Here is a 20,804-nt window from a genome sequence, read left to right on the forward strand (position 1 = left end):
TTGTCGTGCCAGCGCTTTGATTTTTCCTTGTAGATCCTTGCATTGTCATAGGCCAGCAGCCTAAATTCCTCTAGCTCATTCAGCTGTGTCATGCGTTTCTCACGAGAGAGGTTAGGATCCAAATTCAAATCACAAATAGCCCACCAAGACTTACGCTCTAACTCAACAGGTAAATGACATGTCTTACCATAAATCAATCGGTACGGTGACATCCCGATTGGCGTTTTAAACGCAGTTCTATAAGCCCATAAGACATCAGCTAATTTGAGACTCCAGTCTTTCCGTGATTTAGAAACAACCTTAGCTAAGACTTCTTTCAATTCTCTGTTAGAAACCTCAACCTGACCACTAGTTTGGGGATGATACCCCAAACCTCTACGATGTTGGACACCGAATTTAGTCAATAAAGCACTAAGTTGTTTCTCTTTAAAATGCATTCCCCCATCGCTAATGACAACCCGAGGGACACCAAAACGAGGAAAAATAATCTTTTTAAACAATTTAATCACGGCTTTTGCATCGCAATGGGTAGTAGCAATAGCTTCTACCCACTTGGATACATAATCTACAGCTACGAGGATATATTTATTACCTTGACTGCTCGGAAAAGGTCCTTGATAATCGATGCCCCAGACATCGAAAATCTCGACCTCAAGAATGCCTACCTGTGGCATCTCATGTCTCTTGGAAATATTCCCCGATCTTTGACAAGCATCGCATTCAGCAAAAAAACTGCGACAATCTGCATGCAAAGTTGGCCAATAGAAACCAGATTGGAGTATTTTAGCTACGGTCCCTGGACGGACCGTGATGACCACCATAAGCAGAAGAGTGGCAAGCCTCTAGGATATCCTTCACCTCCCACTGAGGTACGCATCTCCGGATGAGACCGTCTGCGCATTCCTTGAAAACATAAGGATCATCCCAAAAATATTGTCTAGCATCATAGGCAAACCGCTTCTTCTGCTGCCATGAAAGCTCGGGTGGTATCCTACCTGTCACAGCAAAGTTAGCAAAATCAGCAAACCACGGAGGTGGATAAGGACCTGAAGTAGTAATAGCTAACAAACTCTCATCAGGAAAGGAATCATTAATAGGCAAAAAATCCTCCCTTTCCGTCAGCTGCAGACGAGATAAGTGGTCAGCTACCACATTCTCTGCTCCTTTCTTATCTCTGATCTCCAAATCAAACTCCTGCAAAAGGAGTATCCACCTCAAAAGCCTTGGCTTTGCATCTTTCTTAATAAAGAGAGTCTTCAACGCCGCATGGTCGTGTAAACAATAACCTTAGAACCTAATAAATAAGACCGAAATTTGTCTAAGGCAAAAACAACAGCTAGAAACTCTTTCTCAGTGGTAAAATAGTTGACTTGAGTCTCATCCAGAGTTCGGCTCGCATAGTATATGGCATTCAAAGCTTTATTCTTTCGCTGTCCCAGAACTGCACCGATCGCATAATCGCTAGCATCACACATGATCTCAAATGGGAGGTCCCAATCAGTAATTTGAATGATTGGCGCAGAAATTAGGGCCTCCTTTAACCCGTTAAAGCGACATGACACTCATCAGTAAATTCAAAGACAGCATCCTTAAGAAGCAATTGTGTAAGTGGTTTAGCATTTTTTGAAAAATCCTTAATGAAACGCCGGTAGAAACCAGCGTGACCTAGGAAACTCCTCACTCCTTTAATATTCACGGGAGGAGGTAATTGCTCAATCACCTGCACCTTTGCCTTGTCAACATGTATACCTTTATCGTAAATCGATGCCCTAACACAACTCCTTCATTGACCATAAACCGACACTTTTCCCGATTTAAAACAAGATTAACATCTATACAACGCTGCATGACTTTATCAAGGTTAGCTAAACAACGATCAAAGTCATTTGCCATAAACCGAGAAATCATCCATGAATACTTCCATAATATTCTCTATATAATCAGAAAAAATCCCCATCATGCACCTCTGAAAGGTAGCGGGGGCATTACACAATCCGAAAGGCATTCTACGATACGCAAAAAACACCCCGTGGACAGGTAAAAGTAGTCTTACTCGATCGTCCGGATGAATAGGGATCTCGGAAGAACCCTGAATATCCGTCTAGAAAACAGAAAAATTTGTTAGAAGCAAGTCTGTCATTTGGTCAACAAAAGGGAGGGGGAAATGGTCTTTCTTAGTGGCGGCATTTAACTGTCTATAATCAATGCACATCCGCCATCCTGTCACTACTCGAGTTGGTATTAATTCATTTTTATCATTTTTGACCACGGTAGTCCCTCCTTTCTTCGGGACCACCTGAACTGGGCTAACCCACTTGGAGTTGCCAACTGTATAAATAATACCGCATCAAGTAGTTTCATCACCTCGGCCATAACAACTTCTCATCTTTGGGTTCAACTTGCGTTGACCATGTCTCGTAAGGCTTGTGACCCTCTTCCACTCTATCCTATGCATACAAACATCGGGGCTGATGCCCTTAATGTCATCCAAAGAGTAACCTAAAGCCTTCCTGTTTTTCTTAAGTACACACATCAAAGCAGCATAGTGGTCATCGTTAAGCTTAGAGCTAACAATAGTGAGTCTTGCTCCGTATCATCTAGAAAAACATACTTAAGATTAGGGGAAGTGGCTTACGCCGGCACCTTTACCTCTACAAAGATAGACAGAATCAGCTTCAATGGTGTAGCAAGTGTTCACCAAGTTGTCGTTGGCCAGGCTCAAAAGCATCTCATCTTCTTCTTCATTGAGCTCGTAGCTCTCCATTGAGGCAACCAAAACATCCGGCTCCTCAGCATTCTCCACTGTATTACCTGCACACTCATCTAAATAGGTTAGATCAGCTAAAGGACCCTTGGCTAAGGATTCCCTCCAATTACAAGTAACAACCCTGTCAACAACATCAATAGAATAACACGTATCCTCATCAGCAGGTTCAGTTGCTTTGTGAGCAAGACTGAACTCAATAGTGTCATCCCCTACCTCTAAGGTGATGGTTCCGCGTTTGACATCTATCACAGCCCCAGCTGTATGTAAGAACGGTCTACCTAAAATAATAGGTATCTGACTATCCTCTGCAATGTCCAAAACAACGAAATCGACAGGAATAAAAAACTTACCCACTCGAACGGGTACATCCTCTAGAACACCTATAGGTCTTTGAGTCGATCTATTTGCCATTTGAACGGTAATATCGGTTACCTTTAGTCTACCAATGTTTAACCTTTCGCAAACAGAATACGGCATGACACTAACACTGGCCCCTAAGTCACAAAGGGCCTTTCCAATTACGTGGTTACCTATAGTACAAGGAATTGAAAAACTACCCGGGTCTTTCAATTTAGGTGGCACATTAACTTGTGAAAGAACATTACATTCCTCCACAAACGCAACATTACCATCATCACGAAAATTTCTCTTACGATTCAAAATGTCTTTCATAAATTTAGCGTAAGAGGGTACCTGGGTAATTAAATCAGTGAAAGGAACCGTTACCTCGAGGTTCTGGACCATCTCCAGAAACTTACCAAACTTACGCTCCAGCTTGGTAACCTTCAAGCGCTCCGGATATGGGACTGCAACACTGGCCGTAGGATCAGTAACCTTCGGCTCTCGTAGGTTTAAAACCCCCCGTCAAATCATCAATGAGTGATGGATCATGCAAACTAGTAGACGGATTTGCATCCTGCTCTGGAGATCCAGTCGATCGACTGGTATGGGTGGTCGATCGACTAAGTGAGCTGGGAGTGAACAGTTCCTGGCCAGAATTAACGTCATCAGGTGTTTCAGTCGATCGACTGAGGATGTTGGTCGATCGACTGGGTATGATGGGTGTGAATAGTTCCTGATCAGAAACTATTTTGTCTGACAGTTCAGTCGATCGACTGGGAATGAAAGTCGATCGACCTGAATTACTGGCATTCAGACTCGTTTTTGCATCAGAATTCAAACGAGCGTCTTCATCAATTCCCGAGTCTTCCTTTGGCTTGTCGGGACTTTCATAAGAAAGGCCACTTCTGAGATTTATGGCATTGATCGTCTCAACCGGCCCTTCACATTTAATTGAAGAATTAGCGGCTTGCTTAGCCTCCATATTCTCCAATTGTTTCACAAAGTTCTGTGAGGACTCAATCCCGGCTGCTTCCATATTTGCCACTTGAACCAAAAGGAGTTGGACCATCTCTCTTAACTTCTCGACCTCATCTGAGTTTTGAACAGGAACTTCGACTTTCCCTTTGGAAGCTTCAGAAGTCTCGAGTTTCTCGAGACGGGTAGAAATGGAAGTTATGAGTGACACAACAGCAATCATGTCGTCACTTTGCTTTCGTGACTTACCACGTGAACTTCCAAACTCAGCTTTATGGACTGCCATCTCCTCAATGGTGTTCCAACCTTTACTTTGACCGGTATTATTTTGGAACCTACCATTAGCAGCTGCATCCAAAATGACCTTGTAATCGTCATATAAGGCATTGTAAAATAGATTGCAAAGGTACCATTGCTGGAAACCATGATGAGGGACAGCTCGGACCAAACTTTTGAAACGACCCCATGCTTCACAAAAATATTCGTCGGCTCCTTGCTGAAAACTCGTGATTTTACTCTTCAAGGCATCAGTCTTCGAAGGTGGGAAGTACTTCTTGTAGAAGGCTAGTGCTAAAGACGTCCAATCAGTGACTCCAGCTGCTACTCTATCGAGGTAGCGATACCAATCTCGCGCCGAATCCTTCAAGGAGTATAAGAACATGAACCCCTTTACTTCATCTTGAGTTACCCCCTCCGGTATAGGTATTGAACAGCAATAGTCCGTGAAAATTTCCATATGTTTCAAGGGGTCTTCATCGGGTAGACCCGCGAACTGATTCCGTTCCACTAAATCAATATAAGAGGAACGAAACTCGAATTTACCGATAGAAGGAGTAGGTAACTGTTGCCCCTTTGGAAGGTGGTGCTCCTTTGGCTGAAAGTTATCATATATCGTAGCCATAACTTCCAAAATGAGAGTACTCAAGTCTTCCTCTCAAACAACCTGGCTTCTAACTGTGCAAAAGCAAAACTAGAAGCAAAGATAAGCAACGGCCTCAAGGAACAAAAGTTCCTTGAGACAAGGAAAAATAAACTAAAATAAAGCAAACAGAATTACACCGTCTCCCCGGCAACGGCGCCAAAATTTGATACCGTCGTTTAGTACCAAAATTAAATTTATAATTCCAAACTAAAACTATAGCTAGTGATAGTAAGGGTCGAACCACAGAGAGACAAGGTTGATTTTGTTTGCTATTTTTCAGTCTAAAAAAGTAACAATTAAATGGGGGTTTTGAAGTTGGTTGGCTAACAGGCTAATCGCAAAATTGAATATTCTTAACAAGATAAAAAGGGGATCGGGAACTTCGGTTCACCATGGCACAAAACAAGTCAGTCAAGCAGCAGAGATCTTATGATACGGTCTCAGGGAAAATAAGCTAGTCTTTCGATCAAAGCTCAAACAACCTCACGGTCTAATAATTCCCTAGAATTTATCAAAGTTTTCACTCAAGAGAAATTCCAAATCTAGCGATAAATCAAATTACCAATCTTTCGACCTAGCAAAGAAATCTATCAAAAGATGACAAGACCAATACGGAAGAACTCATGCTACACAACTATCCTAATTTAATACCATGGCTCACCTTATTCCCAATCAAAAGAATTACCTATGCATAATCATGACTACACTAATTGCGAAATTAATAAATAAAGACAAATTCAACATGATTGATTCTAACTAGAACAAAAGAGAGAAATTTAATTACTGAAATTAATTGAAGAAAACAAGAATTAAATTAACAAGGAAGAATAAGAGAAAGAATTATTGCATTAAAGGCTTACTAATTGAATATCAAGAACCAAACATATGAATCCAAGGTCTCCGTCTCAAGCTAGATCTGAAAACTAAGTTTTTCCAGAATAAAATTGCATACCCTAAAAGTTGCTGCGTTCAACTGATAAAAAGATACTGAAAGTTAATTACAAGTTGGGCTTTTAAAAGTCTAACACGGAAAATTAAACACAAATTTAAAACAGTGTCGATCGATCGTCCGCACAAATCGATCGATCAACATGCGACAGTGGCTCTGCCTCGAGCTCCAGTGGTCGATCGATCGAAAGGCTTAGTCGATCGATCGATAATCTTTGTGCAAATGCCTCCTTGATGCTTCCAAAAAAGACTCTTCACTCCTTGCACGCATCTCAAGGTGAGTGAATGAACTCTCCTTCCTCTTGGCTTCCTTGAACTCGCTTCCGGAGGACGAACTTGGCTTGATTTAGCCTACTTCCACGCATTCCTACAATAAATCATAGAAAATGCAAAGTAAACCGTTTCGGGAGAAATAGTAGCCTTAAGCTATCAATTATGCATGAAAATACGTGCCAAAACCGCAGATAAAGTGTATAGAATATGCACGTATCAGATAGGACATCCATTGTGTTCCTAGAGTCGATTCTTTTGACTATCGACTGTCTCTTGAGATTAAGGCGGTTTTTGGGTGACTTTTGTTTCTTTCTCACGACCGCCATAACCGGAGGCTAAGTAGATTTTTTCGGGTCATTTCATTGTGCTTACATCGGCAGGATTCGAGTTGAGGAAAATATCCAACCCTTATCAGGTATAGTTATTTCTCATGGCCACTCGAGGAGTTGTAACTGAAATGCATGGCCATGCTCGGATGATGATTCGTTTATCAGTTAAGTTACTCTCTAGTCGGGGAAACCACTCTTGATAATGATCGCTTGTAAAATACGACCTTTGCGAATACGGATTTTGCAAATTGTTTTACATTGAGTGGGAGAAATTTTAGGATATGAGAATCGGTTATCGCACATACACTTGTGAGGACAAGTGGGAGTTTGTTGGAGCTTGTGTCGTCCACAAATTAGTGTGATAACATTTGTAAATCTCTTACAAGTTCACAAGGGTATACTTCGTATTTTAATCAGTTGATTAACGATTACCTAATAACGGTTGGCTTGCTAGAAAGTTTGACGTTATTATCATACAGATGGCGGTGATCAACTGGTCCCTAAAGGTCACACCTATAGGATGTGTTTGAGAGATGTGGTTATGGAAATGAAATCACATTGATGCCTTATATGACTAAATAGTTAGTCAATGTGTTGATGAGACAATTATTTAATGAAGATTAAATAATATTAGTTGAGACGAATTAACTGTCAATTCATAAATTGAATATAATAAGTTATATTTAATTAAATGTATGTAATGTTAGCTTGGACGAATTAATATGTTAATTCGTAATTAAATGTAATCGGTTATATTTAATATCAACAAGATGAATGTGTCATAGTGGTAATAGTGAGGGTACTCAAACAAAGAGGTTATGGGTTCGATCCTCACTAGATGACAATTTATATTTAACACATTTATACATTTTTGCCAAAACCGAAAATAAGGAGATATTACCCCTTATTAATTTCAGTCAGATGGGCCAAATGTAGGAGAAAAAAATATCTCCCTCTTTCACCCTAATTTCGGTGACAATAAGAGGAGAGTAGGGTTTTTTTTCTTAACCTAATTCTTTTCCCATTCTGGCCTCCATCTCATCAGAAGAAAAACACAAAAACCTAATAATTAATTAGTTAATTTTTGGATCGATTCTAGAATAATCAAATTGCATTTCTCATATCGTCTTGGGTGCAACTGATAGGCGAATATCAACTTTGATATTGTTCTTAGGCCGTTTTTGCTAGGACCAAAGGTTATTTCTTAATCCTTTACAATTTTGTTTATGCAATTTATTTTATGACTAGTTTCATCATTATAAATTTCGTTATAATCCTTAAAATTAAGGAGATGAATACAGATAAATCCCACAAACTCTTCACATTTTTTAGTATAAATAGGGACCTTTGTTCCACATATTTTTCACGCGAGTGTCCGCCCTTCTCTTCTCCCTTTGCATTCTAAGACCGTGCTCTAAGCTTTCCATGCCTACGTGCTTGATCAATCGACCACGTAAGCTCAAATCATTCTGAGTTCTAGTCACGTTGCATGACCGACCAATTTGACCACTACACATCAATCAACTTAATCTAAATCCTCTAATGAGGGCACTTTCTTCATACATTCGAGTCGACCAATCACTAAACGTTAACTAAGTAAATGATAGGCTTATCGTGTACCTATGCAAAGATTATATTTATACCCAAGCAAAACAAATGAATGTAGTACGTAGGGGTCGAACCACAGAGAGACGGGAGTTGTTAATTAGTTGTTATGGATTGAACTTTTATCTTGGTAGGTTAACAGTTGATTGATTGGTTTGGTTTGATGTGATGATAAAACAATAATAAAGAAAATGTCTAGGAAGGTCAGGTCACACATGCTAATTATGAAAATGCTCATGTCAAGTTAGGAAGTTGATTTTACGATAAATGGTTAGGCTTAAAGACACCCACCTTACAATATTAGTGTCAACCATAGATCGGGTCCTAGAGAAACTCTCGTCCATGACTCGGTCGTCCTACTACACAAGCTTAGTCTAATTCAATTCCTTGCCTCTCGACTTTTAGAATGAATGAACAAGTTTAATCAATGAATAAGGCCTTTAAACCTAGATTAAACGTGACGATGAAAACATGTGATAGAAAAAATTTATCAATTTAACTTAGCCTCATTTTAACATTTATAATTTACTTAGTCATGCATGTTTTTCCTTTCTCCTTAGACAAATGTAACTACTCAAACATGATGAAAAATGTAAACTACACTAATGATAATTAAAATGATAAACATAATGGAAATGTAAATAGAAATTTCCTTGCAATATGGAAATGAACTAGAAATGGAAGAACAATGCTTGTAATGAAATAACTTGAAATGAAACTTTGGAATATAATTTGAATGGAAATTGTGTTAAAATGTTTATAACATAAAGTAAATCTGAACTAAGCTAAGCTAATAACTAAACTAATCTAACTACTAAACTTAGAGAGAATTATGAGAAATTGTGTATGCGAATGGTGTCCAAAAGCCTTGTGACGAGTCCCTTATTTATAGGATTTGAGTGTGTAACATAAACAAGCCAAAAACACACGACTCCGATCGGGGACACCCAACCCCAATCGGGGTCAGCATTGCCCGGGTATTTTCCATTTAATGCTTGATTAAAGTCTTTATGGAATCCAAAGTTTGTTGTTAATGCCTCCTTTAATCTCCGGATTAAGACTCTTTTGGCATCCCATGAGCATTCTATGACAAGCATCTTATGATATTTTTGTGGACTTTGTAATTTGGGCTTTGACTTTCATTTGCATTTGATTTACATTTTCTCACATTAGTCCAACACTTTTGCTCATGCAAGTCCATGTTTTACTTTATTGTTGGTCCATTCTTCTCTTCAACTTAGCTTTGTATCCTAGTGTTTGCAAATATGTGGAATTAAGCTCCATAAAGCTTAAGTACCTATAAAATATGATAGAATATGCAAATGCAACTAGAAATATAATATTAGCTCAAAATCACTAAGGTTAGTGCATAATATCATACAAAATGGAGCTAAAATAAGGGGTAAAAATGTATATAATTTGGACTTATCAGTTAATCTTGTTTCGTCAAACATGTAAGTCTGAGGGTATAAATCCCATCTTTTTTTATTGCATTTTATTTTTATACTCATTATTGTAAGATTTGCGTCAAAAGTACATTCAAAACCGACTTCTAAGACCTTTTTATCAAACTGTTTTTACGGATCAGCAGCAACCAGACGTAAAAAAGAAATGCAGCTGCTGCTGCGCCTCTTCGAAGGGTCGCAGCATCAGCTACGCCTCTTCCAGAGGCTGTCGTTGCCGCTGGTTCTGCTCTTCTTCTTCTTTCTCGGTTTTTTTGTTGTTCTGGTTCTTTTGTTTTACTTTTTTATTTTCTCTCTTTTCTTTGTATATAAAATAAATTTTAATATATTCCTTTTAATTATCACGTTTTATTTATGACTTAAATCCCATATAATCAATATTTGCGGGTTTTCGTCATTAAATCAAATCCGGATTTTGGGAAGCTCGATTTGTTAATATCAAGTTTCTGGAATTCGTCCTTTGTGCATATTTTCATTGTTTATTTCCAGTTTATCACATCCTTTCAAGTTAGTTTACGTCTTCGTAAATAACCTAATTCGTCTTAGTCCGTTTATAATTTATTCTTAATTCGTTTTAATTTGTGTTTATTGCTTTTATGACGGCTTCATATGTAATTAACTCATTAAATCACTTTCACTTGAGTCAAATATCGATAAGAAATCATAAGACATACTAACGAACATTAACGAACCCGCGGTTCTCATTTCACAGCCAGAACTGAACCCAGGAACAGACGCAGTGATAGCTGCGCCTTTTCTAAGGGACGCAGCAATGCTGCGCCCGTTCTGGGATGAGTTCTGTCCCTGAACTTCCGTTCTCGCGTTGACCTAATCCTTAATTACGTAATTAATTAACTATTAACCATAATATCACTCTTAATCTGTCTTATTTTTTTACTTTAATTATCAACTCTTCCATTTTCTTCCTTTTCTCCAAAATTCCGTCTTGAGTGTATTTTTTACGTAAATCAATTAATCCATTGTAATTATTTGTAATTTTAATTATTGTAATTTTATTTATCGCTATTTATTTATCATTTATTGTATAGTTTCTGTGCTTGTATTCACATGTAATTAATCTTAAATCCCAAATTCGACATTAATAAGTGCTAATTACTTGGTCACCGACTTAGTCTAAATTCACATGTTAGGATTAATCTATTGGATGTTGCATTGAATGTATATAATCGACGACATATCAACTATTAACAATTTCCCCAATCATTATTAGAGGCCGCTATCGAGGCGGGCGGGATTAAGTGTTCGATTAAAGAGCTTCCTAATACGTACCCTCACCCCTTACTCCAGATCTCTGTGAACATCCGTATTCATTGCCATCCTCGAGAGTCATTCTAGACATATAATGCTAAGGGTAACGAGTTCTTAGTGTTTATGTCACTACTTTGTGTCTTGACGTGACATGAGGTATTCGAACGGTTCCAATTTCCCATAAAAATTGGTGTCGACTCCACAAATGCAACGCTTGTCTCAAGCGCCTCTGTGACCCCGTGTCCACAACATGAGGTCGCTATCATTAAATTATCTCTATTCAGTTATCGCAGCCTATATTGATTCTAAACCGGTCGGTGCAAGTCTCAATTTGCTATACTAGTCAATTAACCCTGGCCATTAATTAACTAACTAGATGAAGAACAATAAACTGAACAACAACGAATAAGTAATTTAACTATCAATTCATTAATTAATCCCCAACCTAGATCCCCATTAACCCTAGATTAGAGGTTTAGCTACGTATACTATAGGGAATAACAATAATAAGAAGAATGAAAGGCGTAATTAAAGACATAATAAGATGAACAATGAAATAATTGTATAAACGAGTACTTGAATTAATAAGTAATGAGAGATTAAAGAGTACCGTAATAGAGGAATGCTTAGATCTGAAAACAATAATAATAGAACTAACCTAAGAGTTTTTAGAGAGTTCTCTAGGGTAAATTATACGTAGCTAGGTAGAATAAAACGTAGAAATAACATAGGGTACGAATTGGGTATTTATAGTAAAACATAACTGACTTAAGGAAATCGCGGACAAATCCTTAAAATAGTGTATACTCGATCGAGCCTGGGTGCACTCGATCGAGTACATTCCCAGTTGATCAAGTTCACTTGGGCTTAATCGAGTATGCTCCCTGTTTCAGTTCTTTTCTTCGTGTTGTCTTCTTTACTTCTCATTCTTTATTCTTCTAGATTCCCGTGCCATGCTCTGTGTATTCCTTCATACCCACTCCGCGATGCTCATTTCATTCCCTTCCTCCATAAATGCATAATTCCTACATTAAACACAAAATAGCGGAAGTATTAACATTCTAGCATAAAAGGCATGTCGTTAATATAAAGTAGCACGAAAACCGTATCAAAAATAACTAAGGGGAGGCATAAATATGTATATAACTATGACTCATCAAACTCCCCAAACCATCTCTTTGCTTGTCCTCAAGCAAAGCATCACATAATACATAAGGTAATCATACAAATGGCGAATAAACAACTCAGAGCTAATGTTGATGCACATAAAAATCTCAAGCTCCATATCTGTAACAACGTAATGACCAAAGTGTACCAATAAAACAAATTCAAAGGTACGGGTAATAGAAAATGCATCTTAAGTCTCATGTCACCGTACTATAGACAAATGCCAAATACCTTTCGGTCTTGCACGACAAAATAGTCGGATTTTTGCGGATTCACTCATGCACTCATAAGTATGGGTGATTTATATGTGAAAATAGAAAGACGTAGAACACTCACTCGGCTTATGAAAGATGCATGCAATCTAATGTGATAGAGATTTCTCCAACCAATACGCATTCACAATATAGATAAAAGTACATGTATCAAGGACAATAAGGTGGCAAATGGGCAAATGGTATAGAAGTGGTTTGTGCCAAAGTAGGTTATGGATATGTGGAGCTAAGACGGTAGTCGCACCGCCACACCAAAACCAAAACCAAATCTATGATGACAGATACAAATAAACCCAACTTAGAGAAATAATCTTGACTTTGCAACACTTGAGAGCTTATGAAGTACTCTCCAAATATGCATTAGACTCTAGTAACCAACCTTCGGTTCCCTTAACAAATGACAATGAAGCATATACTTTTTCTTTTCTTTCACTTTTTCCGAATTTCTCTTTTTTCTTTTTCTTTTTTTTTCTTCTTTTCTTTTGCTTCATATTTTTCTTGTTTTTCAACATAAAGGATACAACACAATTGCTAAATAATTCTAGTACACCCACCAATGACAATAATAGTCCCAGCCCAACCATAGTAGCAAAATAGACATGATAAACAAGCAACTGCGACTATCCCGATAAGGTAGGCAAATTTTGGATTGTAGCTATTAGATGGGATATAAAGCGGCTACAAGGGTTCAAACGGGCTAACAAAACATGGGTAATGTATGGCTTATTTGAATGGTAAGAACCGCCTTTCCTCATGTACTTAGTTTTATCAATGCATAAAAATTAAGAAAATAATGTCACACTTATGTAGTTTGATATTACATATTCCACAAGGAGAAACCACACTCAAGCCTAAATAAGAAATGAGACCAGTTTATTGATGTTCTTGGACTAGGAAGCTCTATAGATCTCCGAATTTAAGTAGTTTACCAACATAATTTTGTCAAATCTAATTAGCATAAGGCATGTCAAATACGGTTAAGACTTGAATAATGAGCTTTGTTTTCATAAATAACGGGTCAAAACAATGTACATGGATAACTGAATTAGGATTCAAATGCAAAAACAATGCAATTTAACATCGTCGTTATTCAATTCACCAAGACTCGACCTAAAACAAAGGAAAAACATGCTTTTGGATTTTAGATTTTGAAATTTTTTTATTTTTTTTTTTATTTTTATGCACACAACAGTAAGTAAATCACACAACATAGTTAAAGACTCCTCCCCCAAACCTAAATGTCACATTGTCCTCATTGTGACACCTACAACATATCAATCACACAACAAACCACAGCAACCTACAGGACACATCTAACAAAAGGAATGAGAAATAACTAGAGATAATACAATAAAAATAATGAAGCAAGCCTATATGAACAATCAATGGACACCTGATATGACGGGCTACTCTGTTAGGCATGGGTATGAATGGCTAAGACACACTCAGCCTAAGAAGGATTGGTACAGTGTTGTTTGGAACAAATGGAATATAGCAAAACATGCTATTATCACCTGACTCTATATGAATAAGGGTATGAATGTCAGAGACAAGCTGCATAGAATTGGATACTGTCATGAGAAAGCATGTTGCATATGTGAAGATGCAGATGAAACTTTGGAGCATCTTTTCTTTAGCTGTGATTACAGTAGGCAGCTGTTTCAATGTCTAGAAAGCTGGTGTGGGTTTAAAATAGATGTAAACATGACTGTGATAGGGAGAATGGGAGTGAAATCTCAGACTCATGCTATGCTTTGGTCTGCTTGTTGCTATTATATCTGGCAGCAAAGGAATAATGCACGAATGAATGGTGTTCTGGTAAGGCCAGCTAGCCTTGCTCAGAATATGATAAAGGAAGCTAAGAATAGGATTAAGTTCATGGTTGGCAGGAACTTACATAGAGGAGAACGAGAATGGCTTAACAAATGGGGTTGCATGACCTCCATTGTTGGTCAGCAGGCTAGATAGTCTGAGTTTTTTGTTTCTTGCTTTTGTTCTGAGTTATATGAGTATTAACAGTTTTGTTAATGCTTGATATAACTATGTTCGGTTGTAAAATTTGACTCTTTTGTCCGTTTGATATATATATATAAATATATATATATATACTCTCACATTTCACCAAAAAAAATGCAATAAAAGTAGATACAAGGAAAGAGAATACCGGGTAAGAGCTTATGAGTTCTCCGAAACCAGCTGCAAAAATAGGAGAAAATGATCAACCGCGCAACTACGTCATCATCTGGCTACGTTTCAGACCCAAAATAGAAGGGTACTCAATGGTGCCCATCACCACTCGATCGAGTACTCATCTGGCGAGACAATTTCCTGCATTTAAAAAAACAAATGCTCATCTAAGGCACAATCAATACAACTTAAAGCACGCAAAAGTAAATCAAAAAGTAATGCATGTGCTACACACAGACATATGTAGCACCAATAAAAAGTATATGCAAATAAAATAAGAAACGAATAAAGTTCCGGCTTATCAAACCCAGAATCTAATATAAAATATAAGCAAGTATGCTCATCGCTCTTCAAGTCATCATCTTTGGGGAGGAGATGGGGTGCTTCATCTGTCATAGGAGCTTCCTAAAAAACTTTGACAGGCTCCTCTCTAAAAATCTCGGCCTCCAAGGCATCAAGCTCAGCTTTTATGTTAACACCGACATCAAAGCTGTAAACAGGCTCAGGATGAGGCTCATCTCCGTAAATCAACTTCTCTATCTCATCCACCTCCTTGCTCCATGGTCTTAATGCAGCAGCAGAGGTGTCAGACTGATTCATGTTCAAACATAAAGCAAATGAATCATGAATAGGGGGATCAACAACATTAAGCATATAACATGGAGCCACTGAAGGGGAATGCTTTAAAGCGTTATCTAGCACAAACTTAATAGTATCATCCCCAACCCTTAATGTTAGACTACCATCCTTAAAATCTATGAGTGCTTCTGCAGTGTGAAGGAATGGTCTACCAAGACTGATTCCTGTTCAAACATGGGAATCCTCAGCCATATCCATTACAATAAAATCAACTGGAATAAAATACTTCCCTACTCTAATTGGTAGATCTTCTAAGACACCCATAGGGCTCTTTAAAGATCCTTCAGCCATCTGCAGGGTCATATTAGTAACACGGAGTCGACCCACATTCAACTTTTTGTATACAGAATATGGCATGACACTAACACTAACCCCTAAATCGCAAAGGGCTTTATCTATGGCTATACTATCAATATGACAAGGAATACAAAAACTCCCTGGATCCTTTAGCTTTGGTGGTGAGTTAGCTTGCAATATGGCTGCGAACTCCTGAGGGAATGCCACCGTCTCAACTTCATCAAAAGACCGCTTGTTTGATAAGATCTACTTCAAAAACTTAGCATACGCCGGCACTTGGGTTACCGATTCAGTAAATGGCACACTTACTTGAAGATTCTTCACTACCTCCATGAACCTCCCGAACTATTGTTTAAGCTTAGATTTTTGTTGTTGGTGTGGAAAAGGTAGTTGAATTTTAATCGGCTCGGCTTCTTTTATTTTTTCTTGGCTTTTCAAAACATCAGATCCACTCAGGGGGGGTTACTCGATCGAGTCTTGGGGTCACTCGATCGAGTACCCTATTCTCTTCCAATGGCGTAGCTGAAACACGTGAAAAGTCAACTTCTGGGTGGTATACTCGATCGAGCCCATCTATACTCGATTGAGTACACACAGTTTTCCTCGTATTTTCGTCTTTTTTCTTATCCCGTGTTTTATTCTTGCAATTTTCCTTCTCATCATCACTTAGCTCAATATTACCCAATCCCTTAGGATGCATATAAGGGACCTTATCTTCAGAAATGGGCACATCCATAATTTGATAAGTAGTACCGCTCCTCAGTGAAATAGCATTAACTTGTTCATGTGCTTGTTTACCTTGAGGAGGAAGATTACCTGGCTTTTTTGAGGGATTTTGAACCGCCATCTGAGCAACTTGAGTGTCCAACATCTTGTTATGAGCTATAAGTTCCAAAATATGAGCCGTTTGCTTTGTTGCACCAACAAAGTATGTTGCAATAGAGCCTTCAGCTCTACCATGTCATTACTTGGAGCATGTGGAGGAGGTTGAATTTGTTGAAAACCTCCTTGATTTCGCCTAACAAAGTCCCCTTGTGGTTGATTACCCCGATTTTGAGGAATAATATAAGCATTCTGTTGTGGGAGCCTGAGCAAATACATTCTGACTCCTTTCAGGGAAGAAGTTAGAATATGGAGTACCTTGCTTGAAAGACTGAAAAGCGTGAACTTGTTCAATTGTACTCATACATTTAGCCGTAGTGTTGCCATCAATCCCACATCTCTCACATGACACTTCTTGTTGAATCATGGCATGAACCATTTCTTGCTTATTACCCAAAGACCGAGAGGTCTTTAACTCGCCTATATGAGCAGTCAAGGCCTCCAGATGTGCGCTTGTGCCGCAACAACATTATCTGAACCACCCCTCTCTTAGTACCTCTGGGGTTACCATACTCAACAGTGTGGGTAGCTATCTGATCAATCAACTTCCATGCATTATCATCATTGGTATTGTCCTAGAATCTCCCATTAGCTGAAGAATCAAGTAAAGCTCGATGTTCATCATACAACCCGTTGTAAAACTGATTGCAAAGAAAGCACTTTTGAAAGCCGTGATGGGGAACTGAACGACTAGTCTCTTAAAGCGAACCCATGCCTCATTCAAATCTTCATTGGGACCTTGTTTGAAGCTAGTAATTTGGCTTCTGAAGGTATAGGTCTTCTGCGGTGTAAAATATCTCTTGTAGAATCCAAGAGCTAAGGTATTCCAGACAGTGACCCCATGATCCTCCATGTTTAGATCTCTCAACCACTCGGCTGCACCATATCTTAACGAAAAGGAAAGAGAACCTGTTTCAGCCGATCTTGAGTTACTCCTGCAGTCAGTGGAATAGAGCAACAATAACCAGTAAATTTCTCCATATGCTTGGCAGGATCTTCATTAGCTCCTCCTCAAAATAAGTTTCGCTCCACCAAATTGATGTAAGATGGACAAATCACAAAAGTGCCCTTGTCAGTAGTAGGGAGCTGGAATCCCTTAGGAATAGAAGCCAAAGTAGGCTCAAAATGACTAGTAAGAGAGGCATCTTTGTTGATTTTTTTTGTAGAAATAGGCTTGTTCTCTTCTAAGGGCTGATCTTCTGCCTCGAATATGCCCTTCGTATCACTGTCAAGTATATTAAGTCTTCTACTTGACCTATTTCTCTTTGAAATTTTCGTCTGTACCGAAGTCTTTTCTGGCTCGGGATCAAAAGGTACAATCTCCAACCTGTTAGACCTAGGCATACATGAAAACAACAAGAAAACTATCAAACTGTCTCAAGGAACTGACGCTCACTGAGATAAAAGACAAAAATAATAAAAAAAACAAATAGAAAAACCGTTGCCTCCCCGGCAACGGCGGCAAATTTGATAAGGTTATTTTCAGTCGTTGGCCTATCAAAATAAATCCTATTCGCAACTAACTAGTAGCTAGCCGTAATAAAGGGTCGAATCCACAGGGAGGCGGTAATTAACTATTTGCTAATATTTAAGTTTGTCTTAAAGGTACCGATTTCTTGAAGGTTGTTTGGTTGATTTCTATAAACTAATTGCGATAAAAGTAAATAAGGTGTATTCAATAATATTAAAGAGTCTAGGGATCAAGTTCACTAGGTAGTCATTCGGGGGTCAGATTTAATTTATTAACATGCAGTCGATTATATGATCGATTGATTTCTTGAAGGTTGTTTGGTTGTTTAAGGTTATATGATCGGTTGATTTAATATTCCTTTTAGATCTAATTTAACATGCGGTCGCTATCATTAAATTATTTGTATTTAGTTATTGCAGCCTATATTGATTCTAACTCGGTCGGTGCAAGTCTCAATTCGCTATACTAGTCAATTACCCCCGGCCATTAATTAACTAACTAGATGAAGAACAATAAACTGAACAACAACGAATAAGCAATTTAACTATCAATTCATTAATTAATCCCCCTTCTAACAACCTAGATCCCCATTCACCCTAGATTAGAGGTTTAGCTATGCATACTATAGGGAATAACAATAATAAGAAGAATAAAAGGCGTAATTAAAGACATAATAAGATGAACGATAAAATAATTGTATAAACGAGAACTTGAATTAATAACTAATGAGAGATTAAAGAGTACCGTAATAGAGGAATGCTTAGATCTGAAAACAATAATAGTAGAACTAACCTAAGAGTTTTTAGAGAGTTTTCTAGGGTAAATTATACGTAGCTAGGTAGAATAAAACGTAGAAATAACATAGGGTACGAATTGGGTATTTATAGTAAAACATAACCGACTTAAGGAAATCGCGGAAAAATCCTCAAAATAGTGTGTACTCGATCGAGCCTGGGTGCACTCGATCGAGTACATTCATAGTTGATCGAGTTCACTTTGGCTTGATCGAGTATGCTCCCTGTTTCAGCTCTTTTCTTCATGTTGTCTTCTTTACTTCTCTTCCTTTATTCTTCTAGATTCCTGTGCCATGCTCCGTGTATTCCTTCATGCCCACTCCGTGGTGCTCATTTTATTCCCTTGCTTCATAAATGCATCATTCCTACATTAAACTCCAAATAGAGTAAGTATCGCCATTCTAGCATAAAAGGCATGTAATTAATATAAACTAGCACAAAAACCGTATCAAAAGTAACTAAGGAGAGGCATAAATATGTATATAATTAGGACTCATTAGATCTCATAGGCGTCAAAGAAATAAAATATTGTTGCTGTTTCCATCGCCGAAAGCGAGTACGTAAGTGCCGCATTCTGTTGCGCGCAAATCCTCTGGGTTCGACAACAATTAAGAGACTATGGTATTATCTTCGACTCAACTCCTATCTTTTGTGGTAATACTAGTGCTATTACTATTTACAAGAACCTAATACAACACTCAAGGACTAAACATATTGACATACGACATCACTTTTTACGTGATCAAGTGGAAAAAGGTCAAATTCGTCATAAATTTTGTAGAACGGAAAATCAAATAGCCGACACTTTTACAAAACCGCTGGAAAGAGAAAAATTCGTAAAACTTCGATTAGAAATTGGTTTGTTAGATTGTGCATAAATTTGATTGACAAAATATCTCGCAATAATGAACCACACCCATCAACTCACCCTTTGTCATTCGCCATGACCACTTGTAGCCGCCTAAAGCCACTCATGACCCTACCATTGCACGGCTACGCCTCCTCAACACCCAACCATATAATCACTTTTACTATTCACCATTCCACCTCATTTTACTCCTTAAAATTCAAACAAATAATAATGAATCCCCTTTTTGCATTCAAATACATTAATCATATTCACCTCACCTCACTTCTCTCCCAAAACGTTCAAAAATTCCCTCTCCCAACTCTTACTCTTACCTTCACTTTGAAAGTCATGCCTCCCAAGAAAACCCTCAACAAAAACATCAATGAAATTCGAGCATCTTATATACCAAAACCGAGAATGAATCCACCCATTATTGAACCAAGCACCGAAAGTTTTGGTTCTAAGTTCGTTCAAAGCCAAAAACCGCTAACAAAACCAGAAGTAACTCCAATGCCAAGAAGGAAAATGGTAGGAAAGCGTCCCAAAACAGCCGTCGAGGCGAGACGGTTTTTAAGCCGGGTTTTCAATCGGAAAATAAATTTGAATGAACCACATGCAATGGATACCAAGGATGAAGATGGTGGTTCTAAGGTTGTTGGCAAAGTTGATGATGATGGAACTCCTATTATCGAAAAAGAAGTTGATGTCAGTACTGATGTTGAGATTGGTAACAAAGGAAGGGAAAAGGAGGATGATACAAGTGAGAACGAAGAAGATATTGAAAAAGAAGGAAGAGAAATTAAAGGAGATGAAACCGGGAAGGAAGGAGAAAAGTATGAATAAGATGTGATTGAAAAGAATGAAAAATAATTGAGTGAAAATATTTAAAAGATTTGAATGAACCAACGAAAAATTAAAGGGTGAGGAGAAATAAAAGAGAGAAAAATCGAAAGAAAAGAGCGGAAAAGAAACTATAGAAGAAATATAAAAAGAGAGTGATGAAGAGGTGTTGAGTACAATGGTTTGAAATCGAAGAATGAAGGGAAAAGGAAAGATGGTTGTTAATGATGAAGGTGAAGAAGACATGTAAGTTGGCAAAGAAAAGTTGAATGCCATTGTAATACCTGGATATTTTGGGACCCACAAATGAACCTTGGGATGCGTGAGAGGACCCTCGGGTTTGATGAGTCTACTCGGGAGTGAAATATGACTATAAAGTGGACCGAGTATAACCTATACTAGACTTAGTGGAGTTGTTATAATGTCCGTTTAAAGAAGGGTCGTCTTAGAACTCTCATAACTTGATATATAGACATGTTATTGATATGATTCCAATTGGAGGTGATAGCTTG

The 20,804-nt window shown here is 38.1% G+C and overlaps 1 protein-coding gene and 1 non-coding gene across 2 annotated transcripts; both read left to right on the forward strand.

The window, feature by feature from the left end:
* The first annotated feature begins 4,503 nt into the window (after positions 1-4,503).
* Positions 4,504-4,612, forward strand: LOC141625382 (small nucleolar RNA R71). The gene has a single exon (XR_012535165.1). It is a non-coding gene; the product is annotated as a small nucleolar RNA R71 (small nucleolar RNA).
* A 9,244-nt stretch (positions 4,613-13,856) lies between these two features.
* Positions 13,857-14,300, forward strand: LOC141617930 (uncharacterized). The gene has a single exon (XM_074435057.1). It carries the CDS (start codon positions 13,857-13,859, stop codon positions 14,298-14,300), a length of 444 nt encoding a protein of 147 aa, XP_074291158.1.
* The last annotated feature ends 6,504 nt before the right edge of the window (positions 14,301-20,804 follow it).

The sequence above is a fragment of the Silene latifolia genome, chromosome X (assembly GCF_048544455.1).
Source record: "Silene latifolia isolate original U9 population chromosome X, ASM4854445v1, whole genome shotgun sequence".
Classification (NCBI taxonomy): domain Eukaryota; kingdom Viridiplantae; phylum Streptophyta; class Magnoliopsida; order Caryophyllales; family Caryophyllaceae; genus Silene; species Silene latifolia.

Bases quoted from the DNA above. Each gene is read 5' to 3' on its own strand.
- LOC141617930 (XM_074435057.1), top strand. From the start codon at position 13,857: ATGAATAAGGGTATGAATGTCAGAGACAAGCTGCATAGAATTGGATAC.